Raw genomic sequence first — 18,189 nt, forward strand, 5'->3', positions numbered from 1 at the left:
ATCAAATTCATCAGGAAGTCCTGCTGGCTTGACTTCCAACATATACTGGGAATCCCTCCACTTCTACTGCTACTACCACCCTGTTTCAAGCCAAGATCTTCTCTCACCTAGAATATTCAACAGGTTCCTGTCCTTCCATTCTGTCTTCTCACAGTTCATTCTCCACATCCAAAGTGATCTTTTAAAAATCACAATCCCTCCCTCCTGTTTAAACACCTCAAAGGCTGTCCACTTCCCAGCGGATTTTATTAAAATAAAATCTAAACAACTTCTATATACCTATATGATCTGGTCCCTGCCTGGCCTACTGACCTCAACTCATTTCACTCTTTCTTCTTGTTCCTCATGCTCTAATTGCACTGGCTTTCTTTCAGTCCTCAGGGTGAAGAAAAGGAGCAGGGAGGAGGAGACCGGAGGGGACAGAAGCCACAGAGGGGAAAAAGCTTATTCCACCTGTGGCCCCCTATACTAGCTTGTTTCCTCTACCTGGAAATACTCTTCTCCTAGCTCTTTGCTGGTTCCTTATCACTCAGGCCTCACCTCAAACATGATTTCCTTAACAATAGCTAAAGAACTGAGGGGGGGTGGGGGTGCGCTGATAGAGCACCCAGGATTTTTAGGGCACTGAAAGTGAAAGTACTCTGTATAATACTATAATGGTGGACATATGTCATACATTTGTCCAAACTCACAGTATATACAACATCAAGAGTAAACTGTAATGTAAACTATGAACTTCAGGTAATTACAATGTGTCAATACAGGCTCATCAATTTTTACAAAGACAGCACTCGGGGGGGGGGGGGAATGTTGACAGTAGGGGAGTCTAGGTTATGTGTGAGGGCAGGGAGTATGCAGAAAAATCTGTTTCCCCTCAATTTTTCTGCGAACCTAAAAACTGCTTTAAAAAGAACATGTTTTCAAAATTCTCTCACCTTATTACCTTAGCATACTTTTCTCCTCATAGCAATTATTGTTTTTTATAATTAGCTCATTCATTTATGTGTTTCAGGGGTTTATCATCTGTGTCTTCACCTTTGCACTTGCACCATACAGGCAAAAATCGTGGCTCTTACCTATCACCGTATTTCTAGCGCTCAGAAAGGCACTTGGCCCAGAGCAGTTGAACAGGGCCCCTGGAGGCTGTGCACAGCACAACTTAGATGGCTCATCATAGATTATGATTTGATGAAATCTCTTGGGAAATTTGCAAAATGACAGACCTGGATCTGAAAAAAATACATTCCTATAATACATTAATAGAAGGCATTATAGTTTTAGATACGCTATAATGACAATGTGCTACTGAGGTAGTCAGAACAAATATTAGCACTTGCTGACACACATGGCTAGGTACTTCTTTGTTGTGGGGACCGTCTGTGCATTATAGGATGGTTAGCAGCACCCATGGCCTCTACCCACAAGATGCTAGTAGCACAACTCCCCTAGTTTTGAAAACCAAAAATGTCTCCAGACGCTGGAAATTCCTAATGGCAAACCACTAGAATGGTCGTTTAGGCTTTCACTAAGTTTTCTCATCTATAACACACAGACTCAAAATATCCTAGAATAGCCACTTCAAATGCACACACTCATTTACATTATATTAGGAAACCTCTGGATATTTACACTACTAAGTTTGTTTTTGTTTTTTTAACACAATGCTCATTATTAGAATTCAGGGCAACGGTCCGGAACAGAAAAGCAATCACCAAATCTAAACATTGAAAGAATTTTCACAAGTTCTCATATTATTCATAAAATATGCATATAGAAGAGACACACAATGTTATTGTTGCTCTTTTTCAGAGAAACTGATGTACTCAAAAGTTGTACAAAGTTATAATCAGGAGTTAAACAGAAGAACCTACAACTTCCAACTGTCATTCTAGGATTCTGTGGTATAAGAAAATTCTCTCCAGCATCTGATGCAGCAATGAAACTCCGTGGTTTTTTTTTTTTTTTTTTAAGATTTTATTTATTTATTTATTTATTTATTTGAGGAAGGGGAACAGAGGGAGGACAAGCAGACTCCATGTTGAGTACGGAGCCCAACGTGGGGCTTGATCCCATGACCCCAGCGGAAAGCCAGAGATGGATCCTTAACCAACTTAGCCTCCCAGGTAGGTACCCCTAGCACTGAAAATTTATTTTATGAAGTACAATAACCTATATAAAGATACTGGGATAGGGAATGGCTTTTTCCTTACAAACTGTGGAAGATTACATATTAAACTTTTCAATTATTTACTCACTCCTTTCCCACAGAGAAATAGAATCTCCATCCCATTATCTTTGGATCTGGCCACACAAGTGCTTTGACCAATAGAACATAAGCAAATGTAACTTACATCACATATGAGCAGAAACTTTGAATACAAATCTGTGATTTGATTTGTTCTCTGGGACTTTTGCAATCTGCCATGAGAACATGTCCCAGAAAGTCTCCTTCAGTCTGGATCCCAGAATAAGAATATGCATGGAGCCGACCCACAACAGAATGGCAATCTAAAGCAGTCACACTTGACCTACAGCCCTCAGGTATGTTCCTATCGTTCTAAGTCATTAAGCCTCTGGAGTATGTAGTTCCTGCAGCAAAAGCTGACTAACACACGGATATACTTTTTTGGTGCACTAACATTAAAATATTTACATAACTCTAAATTTCACTGTATATGACTTTATAAAGTTGTTCTCGCTTTCTCTCTTGCTCTTTCTTTATACACACACACACATACACACACACACGCAATCTTAACTTCTGCTTTTCTTTAACATTCAAAATGTATATTATGAACATTTTAGAGATTAAAAAATTACCAGAACATCTATCTGCACTGAAGATAGCTGTGTTACAATTCTCAGTTCACATTATCATATTCAAATACCACAAAAATAAGCAAAGTACAGATTCCAAGTACAGGTCCAAAGAATCTAGGAAAGATTCTCCACAAATCTTGAGTTAGAATATAATAGGCCTGGGATGTATGAGTGGCTCAGTCAGTTAGGTGTCTGCCTTTGGCTCAGGTCTTGATCTCAAGGTCCTGGGATCAAGTCAAGCATTGGCTCCTTGCTCAGGGGGTAGCCTGCTTCTCCCTCTGCCTACCACTCCCCCTGCTTATGTACATGCATGCTCTTTCTGACAAATAAAATTTTTTTTTTTAAAGATTTTATTTATTCATTTGACAGAGAGAGATCACAAGTAGGCAGAGAGGCAGGCAGAGAGAGAGGAAGAAGCAGGCTCCCCACTGAGCAGACAGCCCGATGCGGGGCTCATCCCAGGACCCTGAGATCATGACCTGAGCCGAAGGCAGCGGCTCAACCCGCTGAGCCACCCAGGCGCCCCAATAAAATCTTTTTTAAAAAGGAATACAGTATGCCTTGGTGTCCTCCAATTTAGTCTTAATATTCTTTAACAGTCCAAAAACACCTAAAAAATAAGTACATAATCTATACATTTGCTATCCATTGAATGCAAAATGTACTAATTTATAAAAGGTATAAGCAAAAAATTAGAGGCTTTATGTAATTCTAATTTTATTATTATTCTGTGTGGGAAACCAAAAAGTTTAAAATAATTTCAGCATATAGGAAACACACTTGGAAAAAAATTCACTTGTTTGGCTGAAACCTCTTTTTACATGACAGAGAAATGACTGCTTATTACACATGCCATGAATATTTATCACCTACTATTCACAATTTGATCTACTCCAAGGTCTGGTTTATGTTCCCACTCCTCTACCAAAATAGCTGTTGTTAAGTTCACCTATATGAACACCATGTTTCCAGAACCAATGGTCACTAGGTCTATCCTTTTTGTTCATGATCTCTTTAGCAGCACTAGAAATAAACCAATCACTGCTCCCTCCCCTTCTCCTTGAAAGACTTTCCTGGTTTTTGTGATAAAACACTTTCCTGGGTTTTCCTCCTACCTTACAAGAGTCTCTTAGCTTCCTCTACTTAGCTCTCTCTCCTTAAAATGCCCTGTGAATGCTGGTGTCCTTCAGGCTGGATTCTAGGGCCCTTCTCTTCTCCCTCTCTTCCTCTCTTAAATAACCTTAACCATTTCAATGGTTTTAAGTATCATCTACATTGCAGCTAGCTCCTAAATAATTAATACCTGCCCAGGCCACTCTTAGGAATGCCAACTATCTTCTAGACACATCCACTAAAATGCCTCATGTGCATTTTATATTTAACACAGTCAAAAGCAGATTCTTGATCCTCCCATCTAACCCTACTTCACCTCCAAACTTATCCTCTAGTTTTTCCCATCTCAGAACACAGAATCATACCCCAGCAATCCAAGTATTCACGTCATCCCTCAGACGGATTCTTGTCCTTTCCTTCCCTTCTCCCTTAACTCATCATATCCAATCTACCAGCAAGTTGTCAACTCTACCTCCAAAGCACAGCTCAAATGTATCCACTTCTTGCCAACTCAACTATCACCATCAACCCAGAATAAGCTACTCTCATGAATTTCTGAAACAGCCTTTTGACTCCTCTCCAAGTTTCTTTCCCAACCAACAGCCCTCAAAATCTGCTGTTTTCACATAAGAGCCCAAAGTGATCCTTCTAGAATGTAATAAAATCTTATCACTCCATTACTAAAACTTTCCAATAACCTCCAATATACTTTCTCCAACAAAGGTCATTACCTAAAATTTTTTCCTCATTTCTTACTATCCTCCCCCTTTCCACACTTCTTAAATATGCCAAATTCTTCTTGGATTCAAGACCCTGCACACACTACTCCTATTAACTGAAATCCCCTTGCACACACTTCCTCCTTTCCTCTTCCCCAACTTTTCATCAGTCTTTACTAAGCATTCAATTACATAATCACTTCTAGAAACTGCCAGAGGTACTAACAATCAAAAAAGAACTGAAAACAGTTCTTTAAATTGGATATTAGTATATTTCAGAATAGTTCAATGTGAGCCACCCAGATGGCTCAGTCAGCAGAGCATGCAACTCTTGATCTTGGGGTTGTGAGTTCAAGCCCCACACTGGGTGTAGAGATTACTTAAAAACAAAATCTTTAAAAAAAAAAAAAAAAAAAAGTTCAATGTGTACATTCTGGAAATCTTTGAGACCATTTCTTAGTATCAGAAAATTGATAAAAATATAGAATCCTGGAGCAGATGGGTGGTTCAGTCAGTTAAAAGATCTGCCTTTGGCTTAGGTCATGATCTCAGGGTCCTGGAATCGAGCCCTGCATCAGGCTCCTTGCTCAGTGAGGAGTCTGCTTTTCCCTCTCACTGTCCCTCTGTGCATACATGTGCACATGCTTTCTCTCAAATAAAATCTTAAAAAAAAAAAAAAAAAAAAGGAGAATCCTATCATAACTGGAAAGGAACACAGGTATTATCTATGACAAATATAAATCAAGGATAATTAAGTAAATTTTTCTATTTCACAAGGGTAGATGATAGGTCTCCTGACCCTGTGTTCAATAACTTAGTCAACCCTCTTCCAATTCTGTTTACTATATCTCCATTTTCTTTAAGATAACCCCAACATTTAAAAAAAAAAATCCCTAAATTCACGTGGAATGACAAAGGTCCTCCAATAGTCAAAACAGTATTTTTTTTAAGAGGGAAAGTGAGAAGAGACTTCCTGCTGAGCAGCGAGCCCAACATGGGGCTTGATTCCAGCACCCTGAGATCATGACCTGAGCCAAAGGCAGACATTTAACCAACTCAGTCATCCGGCGCTCCTAGTCAAAATAGTCTGGAGAAAGAACAACAAAGCTGGAAATATCCCACTTCCTTCAAAACATATTACAAAAGTACAGTAATCAAAAATAGTATGGTACTGAGAGGAAGACATACAGACCAGGAGAACAGAATCAGAGCCCAGAAATAAATCACGCATACATAGTCAAGTGATCTTCAGCAAGAACAGCAAGACTACTACATAATGGAAAAGAGGCTACAGAGTCTCTTAGATAAATGGTACTAGAAAACTGGATACCCACATGCAAAGGAGTAAAACTGGACCCTTACATAATACGCGAAAATCAATTCAAAATGACTCAACTCAAAAAAACCTAAATGTAAAACCTGAAACTATAAATCTCCAAGAAGAAAATACAGAGGAAAAGTTAAGTTTTATAACACTGGTTTTGGCAATGATTTCTTGGATATGACACCAAAAGCACAAACAAAAGCAAAATTAGACACGTGGGATTATGTCACCTAAATAACTCCTGCACAGCAAACAATCAACAGAATGGACCTATGGAATAGAAAATATTTGCAAACCATATTTGGAGTTAATATCCAAAATATAAAATAAACTCCCAAAACTCTACAGAGTTTGGGCAAAGGATATGAACAGACATTTCTCCAAGTATGTAAGTATATGAAAAGAATGCTCAACATTCATCATCAAAGAAATGCAAAGCAAAACTACAATGAGGTACCACATCACATCTGTTATCAAAACAGAAAGTAGTAAGTGTGATGAGAATGTGAAGAAATTAGAACCCTTGTGCACTACTGATGAGAATATAAAATGATGCAGCTCCTGTGGAAAACAGTATGGAGGTTCCGCAAAAAAAACTAAAAATAGAACTGTCATATGATCCAGTAATCCTACTTCTGGGTATATACAAAAAAGAACTAAAAACAGTACTGAGAGCTTTATTTACAATGGCCAAGAGGTAAGAAAAACCTAAATGTCCAGCAGCAGATGAATGGATAAGAACATTGAAATAGTATTTAGCCTTAAAAAAGAAGTCTTATCATATGCTACAACATATACAAACCTTGAGAATATTATGCTGAGTGAAATAAGCCAGTAATAGGAGAGATACTGTATGATTCCACTTATATGAGAAATCGAAAGCAGTAAGACTCATAAAAGCAGAAAGCACGACGGTAGCTGCCAAGGACTAGCGGGCAGACAAAATGGCAAGTGCTACTCAACAGCTATCGAGTTTCCAGTCATCCAAGCTGTAAAAATGCTAGAGATCTAAGGGACATACAGTTAGCAATAATTCATGTTGTACTAATGGTAATAAAAAGGAAAAAATAAAAAACCACCTCCAGTCACTCATCCAAGCTTAGTGATAGTTCTCATTAGTAAAATAACAACTGTTTAGCCTTGATAGCAAATGAGGGAAACAGCTTGCTCAGCTTAGACAGGAAGTCTTAATTGCTAGTACACATTACTTTAAAATGGCAAGAAAGCAAAGTCTTAAGTATGGATGGAAGTTCTTGCCCCAGATATCTGTCAAACTTCTTTTTAAACAGTAATAATGCCAGTTTAAAGACCAAATAATATTATACTTACTGTAGGAAAACAGGTGCTTTTTTAATCCTTCCGACCTGTTCTCTGTATGTGTGGGTACACACACAAACATGCACGCAAATCTTTCACTGTAATACAATCTAGCCAAGAAGATGAAGGTGGCTTATAAAGTGTTCCTAAGAAGAGAAGAACTACCTTAAATTTCCTATATTGTACCCATAATGCTACAGTGCTCTGATGAAATTCTTGTAAGAGACCTAAAAGGACAAGACAACCCTCTGGAGTTCATACCAACACCACGATTACCCACACACTAACTGTATTTCTTAGGATGATAAAGATGCAGTTTGGAGTAGAGGCTTTCAAAATGTGTAAAGTACAACTCACATTAAGAAATGTATATATTATTCATATCTACATACATATTTATATAAAACTAAATTTCATCAAATAATATAGTATAAATGTATATTGCTATATACATGCACCTCTTTGTTCTCTTGCTGTTTAATTTTTTAAATACTACTTATAGTACCAAAATCAATTTCACAACCACTTATGGAAAACTACAGTTTGGGAAACACTGTACTAGAGCCACAACGTGAACACATGCTATGGAAATCCAAGGACACAAAGCACATAACAAAATGGATAAAACAATGACTTTCTGATGCTATTCACAGATACTTATATCTTTGCTCTCTAGGCATAGCTGCTTAAATAATTTAAAGGCTGCTCTTTTCTCTGGGAAGTAAAAGGAAAGATTAAAATCTGCCTTCTGTTCCCAGAATTCTAATGACTCCCAAGGTAGACACTGGAGATAAACTACATCTGGAGAAGTAGTTCCAGCACTGAGTTAGAATTTCTCCAAAAATACAAAAGATAATATCATAACTAAAACATGGCTGAATTATAAAGATTAAATAGTAACTACAAAAACCCATTTCCCTTCTCAAACAAGATAAAGCAGATTAAGTATGACTTTAGGGTCAGCAGAAAAGGATTAACTATAACATCAAATAATAGCTAGTTAATTTTAAAATGAGACTCTAATTTATCCTGAACAAAAACTTACAAATGTGCTCAATATTCCTTTTCGAAACCCCATCCTCTCTCCAGCAATGTCCCCATAGTTTTTCTTTTCCTAACTATCTTTCCTCCAAACACATTCACATAAATGCTGTTTTATTTATCATCCTTCTCTTTAACTTACTTTTTTATGATGAGAAGAAAGAACAGATGCATCTAAAACAGGTTCCAAACTTCCTTGGTGGCTGTCATTATCACCTCTCCTTGTACCATCCAGTTGGTGTCCTTTTCTGAGCCTTATATCTGGCTCTGGAGTCCTGCTGCACCCCAATCGGTTTTCTGCTGTCTGGTTCATGGGATACCCAAGCCTTTCTTTCAAAGAGGTCTTTCTTTCTGTCCCTTCTGGGAGTATGGACTTTCTGGATAGTGATTTGACCCTAAGGAGAAGAAAGTTGTAAATTAATATATTTTAAATAAACACATTAAATGAGTGCTGGGGGAAGACATAAGGTTATATTATAATACACTCAAACAATAGAATACCCAGCAATCATTAAAAATAATGCAACAGGGAGCCTGGGTGGCTCAGTCAGTTAAGCATCTGCCTTCAGCTCAAGTCATGATCCCAGAGTCCTAGGACTCCCTGCTTAGCAGGGAGCCTGCTACTCCCTCTCCCTTTGCCCCTCCTCCGGCTCATGGGGCACCTGGGTGGTTCTGTCAGTTAAGCCTCTGTCTTTGGCTCAGGTCATGACCCCAGGATCATGGGATCCAGCCCCACATCAGGCTCCCTACTCAGGGAGAAGACTGCTTCTCCCTCTCCCACTCCCCCCAGCTTGTGTTCCCTCTCTCATTGTCTCTCCTTCTGTCAAATAAAACAAGAAAATCTTAAAAAAAAAAAAAAAAAAAAGAATAAAACAATGTATAAAATATCTATATTTGCTCACAGGAAAGATGGTCAAAATCAATTTTTTTAAAAATCAGGATACAAGACAACATGTATACTGTTCCCAAAAGTTATAAAAGTATAATTGTATACATACACAGAATAATTACTATAAAGTATACAAAACTGTGCTCTTGGTACCAAAGTTCTCACTTCTAAGGTCTGAAGTGAGAAAACTTTTCATTTTGTTCTGCCTGCATTTTTTTTTTACAATATATCATTTTACAATATGCCATTACTACTTCAAATATACCAATTTACAATACATCACTTTTTCAACTAAAACCAGGCCAAACTGCAGAAAGAATTTGTGGATTTTATGCATAATATCTGGGTCTTACATACCCAGTCTCATTTAAACATCACAATGACCTCAAAGGGTATATTTGAATTATCTACTTTTTAGGTGAGGAAACCAAAATTCACCATACTTTGGAGGAAATAAACAGGACAAAGTCTCTGACTTTCATAGCACATATTATTTGTAATGTTTTGCATTTAAGTTCCTTAACTGTCTGACATTTCAATATTTGAGTTGTTTTGAATTCTAACTAGACTAACCTGGAAGGCCAGAAACTCAGGACTGAAGCATATACTTCTTTTACACTCCTTAAGTTCCCAGAAAGTGCTATCACTAAATGTTTAATGAATATTTGACAGATAACATTTAAATGTTCTTGAGTGGTAAAACTCTCAGAAATCATCACTCTATCTCTAAATTAGGCTGTAGTAAGTCCTTGGAGTTCAATTATTTCACGTCTTTGGCCCTCTACCTCTTAAACTCACAGTACAAAAGCTTAACTTAGACATGTGGTCACATATCCTAATAAGGTCATTATCACAGCCAATCCAACTAGAAAAATAAATAGAAGAAGCCAGGGTATGTGTTATGCATAAAAGCCCATGAGATTCAAAGTTCTTCCTGGAGGAAAGGAGGAGTAAGGCAGAGTGGGAGGGCCTGGATAGCATAAAATGAGGGTAAAATGGGTATTTGGTGTTTTATACACACACACACACACACAAAGACTAAGAATCAGCCCTAGAATTCAAATTAGACTAAAAATCAGCCAACTGTTTGTTTCATACAATCATGTGAATTTGCTGCAGGACTTCTCCAAGGGCTTTCAAAGTTTGTGGATCAAGAACAAACACAAATCTTTAAGGATCTCCAAACCTTATAAACTATGCTATAGTTTATATATAGGAGTGTTGTTCATTTATGAGAATATTAATGGAATATTCTATTAGTTAGAATTGTTTTGTAATCTGCAACTCAGAAAAAGCAAGCAAATAACAAGAAATAAATTTTCTGAAAGAATTTGTAAAGGATTCATCTTAAAATAAAAAGAAGAAAATCAATTTCCAGGAAAGGCCTGAGAGATCAATATACATTCCTATCAGCAACGCTTTCTAAATTTACAAGTAAAAGAATAAACAAAATAAGGCACTGTAAAATCTTCAATCAAAAAATTTTAGTTCTATTCACTACTTTGTATATACAAAGTACCACAACGTTTTAGTTTCAATAATAAGATTATTGAAGAAGAAAGCATTATGTCAGCCTTCAGGTTGCTAAAGATTTAACAAAAGCCTCCCAATCCTAAAACACTCAACAACTGTAATGTACTATACATTTTAGTTAATTTGCATTCTACTATAGATAAAATGAATTGCTCCTGAATGCAATGCTTTGAAATCAAAAGCATTGATACTAAGGTCTAAGGTAAAATTACAGTTAAGGTAAAGGTGTCCTTCCTCACCATTATTTAACTCTGTCCTGGCGGTTTCAGATAATTATATAAGTGGTGAAAATGAGGATTAAAAAACTCTTTTAACTACTTACAGATTATATGATGCCTTAGCTAAAAACCCAACAGAATCAACTAGGAAAAAATCATGAAAAAATTTATCAATGGATAACAGCCTGCATCCCATAATATTTGATTACTACAGAAAAAATTAATACACAATAGGGTAAAAGGGTAAAATGCTTCAAGCAAACCTTAAAATGCTAATGAAGATCTACAAAAACTGGGACTAATAATATAGTTCTGCAATGCTTACAGATTATCAACATTCAAATATCAATCACTTTTAAATAAACATGTGGAAACTGGGGCGCCTGGGTGGCTCAGTGGTTAAAGCCTCTGCCTTCAGCTCAGGTCATGATCTCAGGGTCCTGGGATCGAGTCCCACATCGGGCTCTCTGCTCAGCAGGGAGCCTGCCTCCTCCTCCTCTCTCTCTCTGCCTGCCTCTCTGCCTACTCGTGATCTGTCAAATAAAAAAAAAATAAAAAAAAAGATCTTTAAAAAAAAAAATGTGGAAACTGAGACTTAGAAAAATAACCATTTAAAATTACTCCCAACAAAATTAAATTCTCAAGTATACACTTAACAAAGTACGTACAGAATCTGTTTGCCAAAAATTACAAAATGTCAGGGTGCCTGGGTGGCTCAGTGGGTTAAGCCTCTGCCTTCGGCTCAGGTCATGATCCCAGGGTCCTGGGATCGAGCCCCGCATGGGGCTCTCTGCTCAGCAGGGAGCCTGCTTCCCCCTCTCTCTCTGCCTGCCTCTCTGCCTACTTGTGATCTCTGTCTGTCAAATAAATAAATAAAATCTTAAAAAAAAAATTACAAAATGTCAATGAACAAAAACAGCAACATACCATATTCATAGACTGGAAGACTTAATAATATCAATTCTCCCCAAATTTTCTATAGGCTTAAATGCAACTCCTATCAAAACAAGATAATGGCAAGCTTACTCTCAAATCTATATGGAAGGCACAGGGTCTACCAAAAACAACCTTGAAAAACAATAAAGTGAGAAAAATCCCTCTATCTAAAATGAAGGCCTATTATACAGCTACAGCAGTCAAGACAGTTTGATAATGGCAGAGGAAATGACTGATGGAACAAAACAAGAGATCCAAAATGTAGACACACAAATACACCTAACTCTTATTTTAAAGATATGCAAAAGCAATTTATTTTTTTATAATTGTTATGTATTTATTTATTTGTCAGAGAAACAGAGTGTGAACACACACAAGCAGAAGGAGCAGCAGGCAGAGGGAGAAGCAGGCTCCCCACTGAGGAACGAGCCCGATGTGGGACTCGATCCTAGGACCCGGGGATCATGACCTGAGCTGAAGGCAGATGCTTAACTGACTGAGCCACCCGGCATCCCTGCAAAAGCAATTTAATGGAAGGACAGCCTTATTAACAAATATTGAGAGCCACCCCCATCCCCCCCCAAAAAAAAGAAAAAAAAAGAAAAAAGAGAGGCCTTCAGCTTAAACCTCACGTTATACAAAAGTTAGCTCAAAATGGATAATGGCCTTTTTTTCTTTTTTAAAGATTTTATTTATTCATTTGAGAGAGATACAGAGACAAAGAAAGAGCACAAGCAGTGAGAGGGAGAGGTAGAGGGAGAAGCAGACACCCCGTTGAGCTGGGAGCCTGACATGGGCCTTGATTCCAGGATCTGGAGATCATGAACTGAGCTGAAGGCAGAGGCTTAACCAACTGAGCCACCCAGGTTCCCCGATAATGCTCTTAAATATAAAATGCAGAAGCATATTTTATTTAAAAAAAAAAAAAACACAGAAGAAAACCTTCATAATCTAGAGCTACCAAAAGACCCATAATAAATAAATTGGAAAAAAAATAAATTGGACTGCATCAAAATTAACTTTTCTGTGAAGCCCTCTACTAAGAAGTTGAACAGATAAGTTGTAGAAAGAGAGAAAATATTTGTAAATCACATATCCAACAACTATTATCTAAACTATATAAAGGGGGCGCCTGGGTGGCTCAGTGGGTTAAGCCTCTGCTCGGCTCGGGTCATGATCTCAGGGTCCTGGGATCGAGCCCCACATCGGGCTCTCTGCTCAGCAGGGAGCCTGCTTCCCTCTCTCTCTCTGCCTGCCTCTCTGCCTACTTGTGATCTCTCTCTCTCTGTGTCAAATAAATAAATAAAAGCTAAAAAAAATAAATAAATAAACTATATAAAGAACTCAAAAATCCAACAGTACAAAAAAAACACTCCAACCAACTAGAAAATGGACAAATGACAGGAACAGGCCAGAGGATATATGAATGGCAAATAATCACAAGAAAAGATGTTCAATGTCATTAGCCGTCAGGAAAATGCAAATTAAAACCAAAATGAGCTATTGCCACAAGCTTAATCAGAATGGTTAAAATAAAAAACAGTAAGGGGGCACCTGGGTGGCTCAGTGGATTAATCCTCTGCCTTCGGCTCAGGTCATGATCCCAGGGTCCTGGGATGGAGCCCCGCATCGGGCTCTCTGCTCAGCGGGGAGCCTGCCTCCACCTCTCTCTCTGCCTGCCTCTCTGCCTACTTGTGATCTCACTGCCAAATAAATAAATAAAATCTTAAAAAAAAAAAAAAAAAAAAAAAACAGTAAGAACAGGGGCGCCCGGGTGGCTCAGTTGGTTAAGCAGCTGCCTTCGGCTCAGGTCATGATTCCAGGGTCCTGGGATCAAGCTCCGCATCGGGCTCCCTGCTCAGCAGAGAGCCTGCTTCTCTCTCTCCCCCTCTCCCTGCCGCTCTGCTTGTGCTCTCTCTCTAGCTGTCAAATAAACAAATAAAATATTAAAAAAAAAAAAACACAGTAAGAACAAGAGAATGACTTCTGGCATGACAGTGTGAGCAGCTCTGCTAACATGCTCCCCAATAAAAATGATAAAAACTAAAACAAAACATTAAAAGCCTCTGGAAATAGTCCTAAAGTTTACCCAGAGGTAAACAGCAAATAAAGAAACATTCAAGATTACCTATGAAAATTCAGTAAGAGAAGCAAAAAGTCAATGGTCTCTGAACCAAGATGTCTCTCTTCCCCCCCCCCCCTGCCCCCAACTCAGAGGAGCAGAGAATCTACTCCAGATTCCTGCAGTCAAAAACAAAGGGCCCCTTGGCCTCCAGCACCCAGATGAGGTTGGGAGGAATAGGAGGACATCAATATTTCTCATTCTACCTCTGGTACCTATTGCCAAGGCTAATCCCAGATAAACAGTTTACAAGTAGGGGCGCTCTTCCTCCTATTAGCCCTACGTACAGAATTGAGGCAACTGCTACTTGACCATGTTATGCTGACAATACCAGGGCACTGATCATTCCTGACCCAGCTCATGAGGTGGAGGTCCTACACCAGGAGAAGCAAGCTGAGAGGACCCAAGACCAATGTCCACTGGCCCACCAAGCACCCATCTCAGAGTGCAGCTATTACTCAGAAAGGAACTTGTCATTGTCCATCCCCTTATCTCCAGAGCCCACCTTTTGGCTGGGGGAAAGAAGCAGGAAGCGGATGGGCAGGTATGCCTAATCTCTTCCCAAAAGGCTTAACTTTATTTGCAAGGCAGGGTGAAGAAGTCTAAAGGCATTTTAAAAACAGTGGAAATATTGGAGCAGAATCAAGATATAGACCAAACTAGGGGTACCTGGGTGGCTCTGTCAGTCAAGCATCAACTTTTTTTTTTTTTAATGATTTTATTTGTCAGAAGGGGGGCACACAGCAGGGGAGCAGCACAGGCTCCCTGCTGAGCAAGATATGCAAATATGTCCAATATGGGACTCGATCTCAGGACCCTGGGATCATGACCCAAGCTGAAGGCAGATGCTTAACTTACTGACCCATGCAGGCGTCCTAAGCATAGAATTCTTCATTTCAGCTCAGGGAATGATCTTAGGGTTGTGAGATTCAGCTCCACCTCAGACTTTGCACTGGGCATGGATCCTGCTTAAGGTAATTCTCTCTCTCCTCTCCCTCTGCGCTCCCCTGCCTCCAAAAATCGGAAAAGAAAAAACCGAACTCTAGGCAGGTTAGTTTGCAAAAGACAACGGGGGAATAAGATTACTGGTAGGAGTTCTCCTGGTGTCTAACAAGAATTAAACACTAAAACCCAGAAACCCAGGAGCTGGAATTTGATGGGTTTAGTCTGCAGAACCATTATAGTCCAGGGCATTCTTAAAATCATTAGGGCAATTAGCTGGCAATTAATGAAGTTTTTAACAGCTGAGTGTGTTCAGGGACACAGAAAAAAGAGAACCCAACCCTTATGGGCATATCCAAAAATATACCTCCCTGAGAAACAATATCAGAAGCTGAACACTAACGGGGAAAGACATGAACTAAAACAATCCGTCACTAATCCGTTAACATGGCAAGTTAACAAGCAAAGAGCAAACACTGGAAGAGGGGGTCCAGTACCTAGAGTTGCTACATTATCTAAAAGGTCCAGTATCCAATAAAAAATTAGGAGGCATGCAAAGAAACAGGAAAGTATATCCACTAATGGGGAAGAAAGAGAAAAAAAAATGGGTGACAAAGGTGATCAAAAGGTACAGTCCTGGGGATATAATGTACAGATATTAACTATAGTTAATAAAACTGTATTGTATCTTTGAGAGTTGCTAAAAGGGTAAATCTTCAAAGTTCTCAACACAAGGAAAAGGTAAAAGAGTAAGTCTCCAAAGTTCTCGTCACTACACGAGGGGGAAAAAAATAGGCAACAGAAAATATGTGAGAAAGACTAGATGTCAGATTTATCAAATAAAGACTATACTGTAGCCATTATATATATGCTCATACAACTAAAGGAAATTATGACTAAAGAAGTGAAGGAAGGCACGATAACAAAGTCACATCAGCGAGCTCAGGTGGAGGAGCACCTGACTCTTGATCTCATGGGTCATGAGTTTGAGCCTGACACTGTTTAGAGATTACTTAAATAATAAAAACTTAACAACAATGTCACATCAGAAAATATCAATAGAGACAAATTAGAAAAAATAGTCCAACAGAAATTATGGTATTAAAAAGTATAATAACAAACTTAAAAGTCATTAGATGGGCATAACAGAATTGCAGAACAAAAAATAAGCAAACTTGGATATCGATAAGACCTTATGCAAACCAAAAGACAGAAAGAAAAGAAGTAGAATGAAGAGACCCTCAAAGGTCTTCCAGAAATCATGAAAAGTTTAAGAACATAAGACGGGGGTGAGAAACCTCCAAATGCCCAGGTTTGGCATACAGGTCAGCTACTGGTCATGTCCTCTTAATTACCTCCTCTTAAAAACCGTCAGCCTATACTCCTACATCCAGCAAAACTACCCTCCAGAAGTGAGGGAGAAATCAAGACATATGCAAATAAACAAAGCTGAAGTGGTCTGTGATCACTAGACCTGCCCTGCAAGGGAATTCTACAAGGTGAAATGAAAAGGAACTAGATAATACTCTAAAACTATACAGAAAAATAAAAAATTATAAATAATTATAAATGGTTTGTAACTGTATTCATTTTCTATGTGATTTAAGAGACTAATACATTCTTTTAAGATTGGTTTGAGAGAGAGAGAGAGCAGGCGAGCACACGTGCTTGTGAGTGCGAGGGACAAAGAGAGAGGGAGAGAATCCGCAAGGAGACTCCCCACTGAGCATGGAGCCCAGTGCAGGGCTCAATCCCAGGACAAGGATCATGACCTGAGCCAAAATCAACAGCCGGATGCCCAACTGACTGAGCCACCCATGTCCCAAGAAACTAATACATTCAAAGGAAAAAAACTATTGTTGGTTTAACAGCTAGTACTACTGTAACTTTTTTTTAAAAGGTTTTATTTACTTATTTGTCAGAGAGAGAAAGAGTAAAAGCAGGTAAAGCTGCAGGCAGAGGGAGAAACAGACTCCCCACTGAGCAAGAAGCCCAATGCAGAACTTGATCCCAGGACCCTGGGGTCATGACCTGAGCCAAAAGCAGCCACCTAACCGACTAAGCCATCCAGGCATCCCCAACATTAAGGAATTTAAACAATGCACTGCAAATCACTGCATGTTTTTGTTGTTGTTAATCAACAAACACAAACAGGAATGCAGGAAGGAACAAAAAAAGCTACTGGGTATATAGAAAATAGCACAAACAGGCTGAAAGTCAAAGGATAGGAAAAGATATTTCACACAAACACCAACAGAGTGCAGGAATGGCTGTACTGATACTAGACAGAACAGACTTTACATCAAAAAAAGATTTTAAGAGATAAAGAAGGATGGGGGGCCTGGGTGGCTCAGTCAAGTGAGCATCTGCCTTCAGCTCAGATCATGATCCCGTGGTCCTGGAATCCAGTCCCGCATCCGGCTCCTTCCTTCCCGGGGAGCTTGCTTCTCCATCTGCCTCTACTCCCTCTGTCTCTCATGAACAAATAAGGAAAATTTTTAAAAAAAGATAAAGAAGGACACTGTACTGAAATGCAGAAAGGAATACTTAATTTCTTGCTATGTTCCAAATCCTTGGAAATTTTTAAAAGGTGCTTATACTTAATGCTTTTGGTAATAAAACACTATATTCAGAGCTTGGGATTAATTTCATTATTTGCTAATCTTTAAATTTATTAAATTTATCTTAGAACAGATATATGAAGTACAAAATTCTGATCTTAGAGGAAGAGTTTTCAGTCTTTACTATTGAGTATGATGTTTGCTATGGGGTTTTTTTTCCCATATGACTTCTATGAAGGTTTTCTTCTGTTCCTATTTTACGGAGTGTCTTTATCATGAGAGGGCACTGAATTTTGTCAGATGCTTTTTCTGCATCATTTGTGATGTGCATGTTTTATTCCTTCATTCTGTTGATGTGGTATTTTGCATTTTTACATTTTTTTTACGTTGATTTTACATGAGTAGTAAGTCTCATCCCTCATACACACACAATGACAGAATTAAAGGAGTTAAACTATTTTATACATATAATTCTTGTATATAGTATAGCCTGTTTATCACATACAGCTCTCTTAAGCCAGACCTTTATAGAGACAAATCACTGAAAATGATTTTTAGTTTTAACATTTCCAAATAACGCATATCAACAGTATGTGGATAGCTGAGTTACATGTCTCACAGAATATAAGCTACTGTTTGCTAATGCCATGTGAC

At 38.5% G+C, this 18,189-nt stretch overlaps 1 protein-coding gene across 7 annotated transcripts in view; it reads right to left on the reverse strand.

Moving 5' to 3' along the window:
* Positions 1-18,189, reverse strand: part of ADIPOR2 (adiponectin receptor 2) — a 104,615-nt gene that overhangs the window by 46,665 nt on the left and 39,761 nt on the right. For 6 of the 7 annotated variants that reach the window (XM_047740446.1, XM_047740441.1, XM_047740445.1 and 3 more), the window contains one exon: positions 8,477-8,729. In XM_047740446.1, the coding sequence (XP_047596402.1) occupies positions 8,477-8,647 (171 nt within the window). In that variant the 5' untranslated portion in view covers positions 8,648-8,729. The remainder of the gene's footprint in view (positions 1-8,476; positions 8,730-18,189) is intronic. The other variant, XM_047740442.1, reaches the window with a different exon arrangement.

This window comes from Lutra lutra, chromosome 8 (assembly GCF_902655055.1).
Source record: "Lutra lutra chromosome 8, mLutLut1.2, whole genome shotgun sequence".
NCBI classification, from domain to species: Eukaryota; Metazoa; Chordata; class Mammalia; order Carnivora; family Mustelidae; genus Lutra; species Lutra lutra.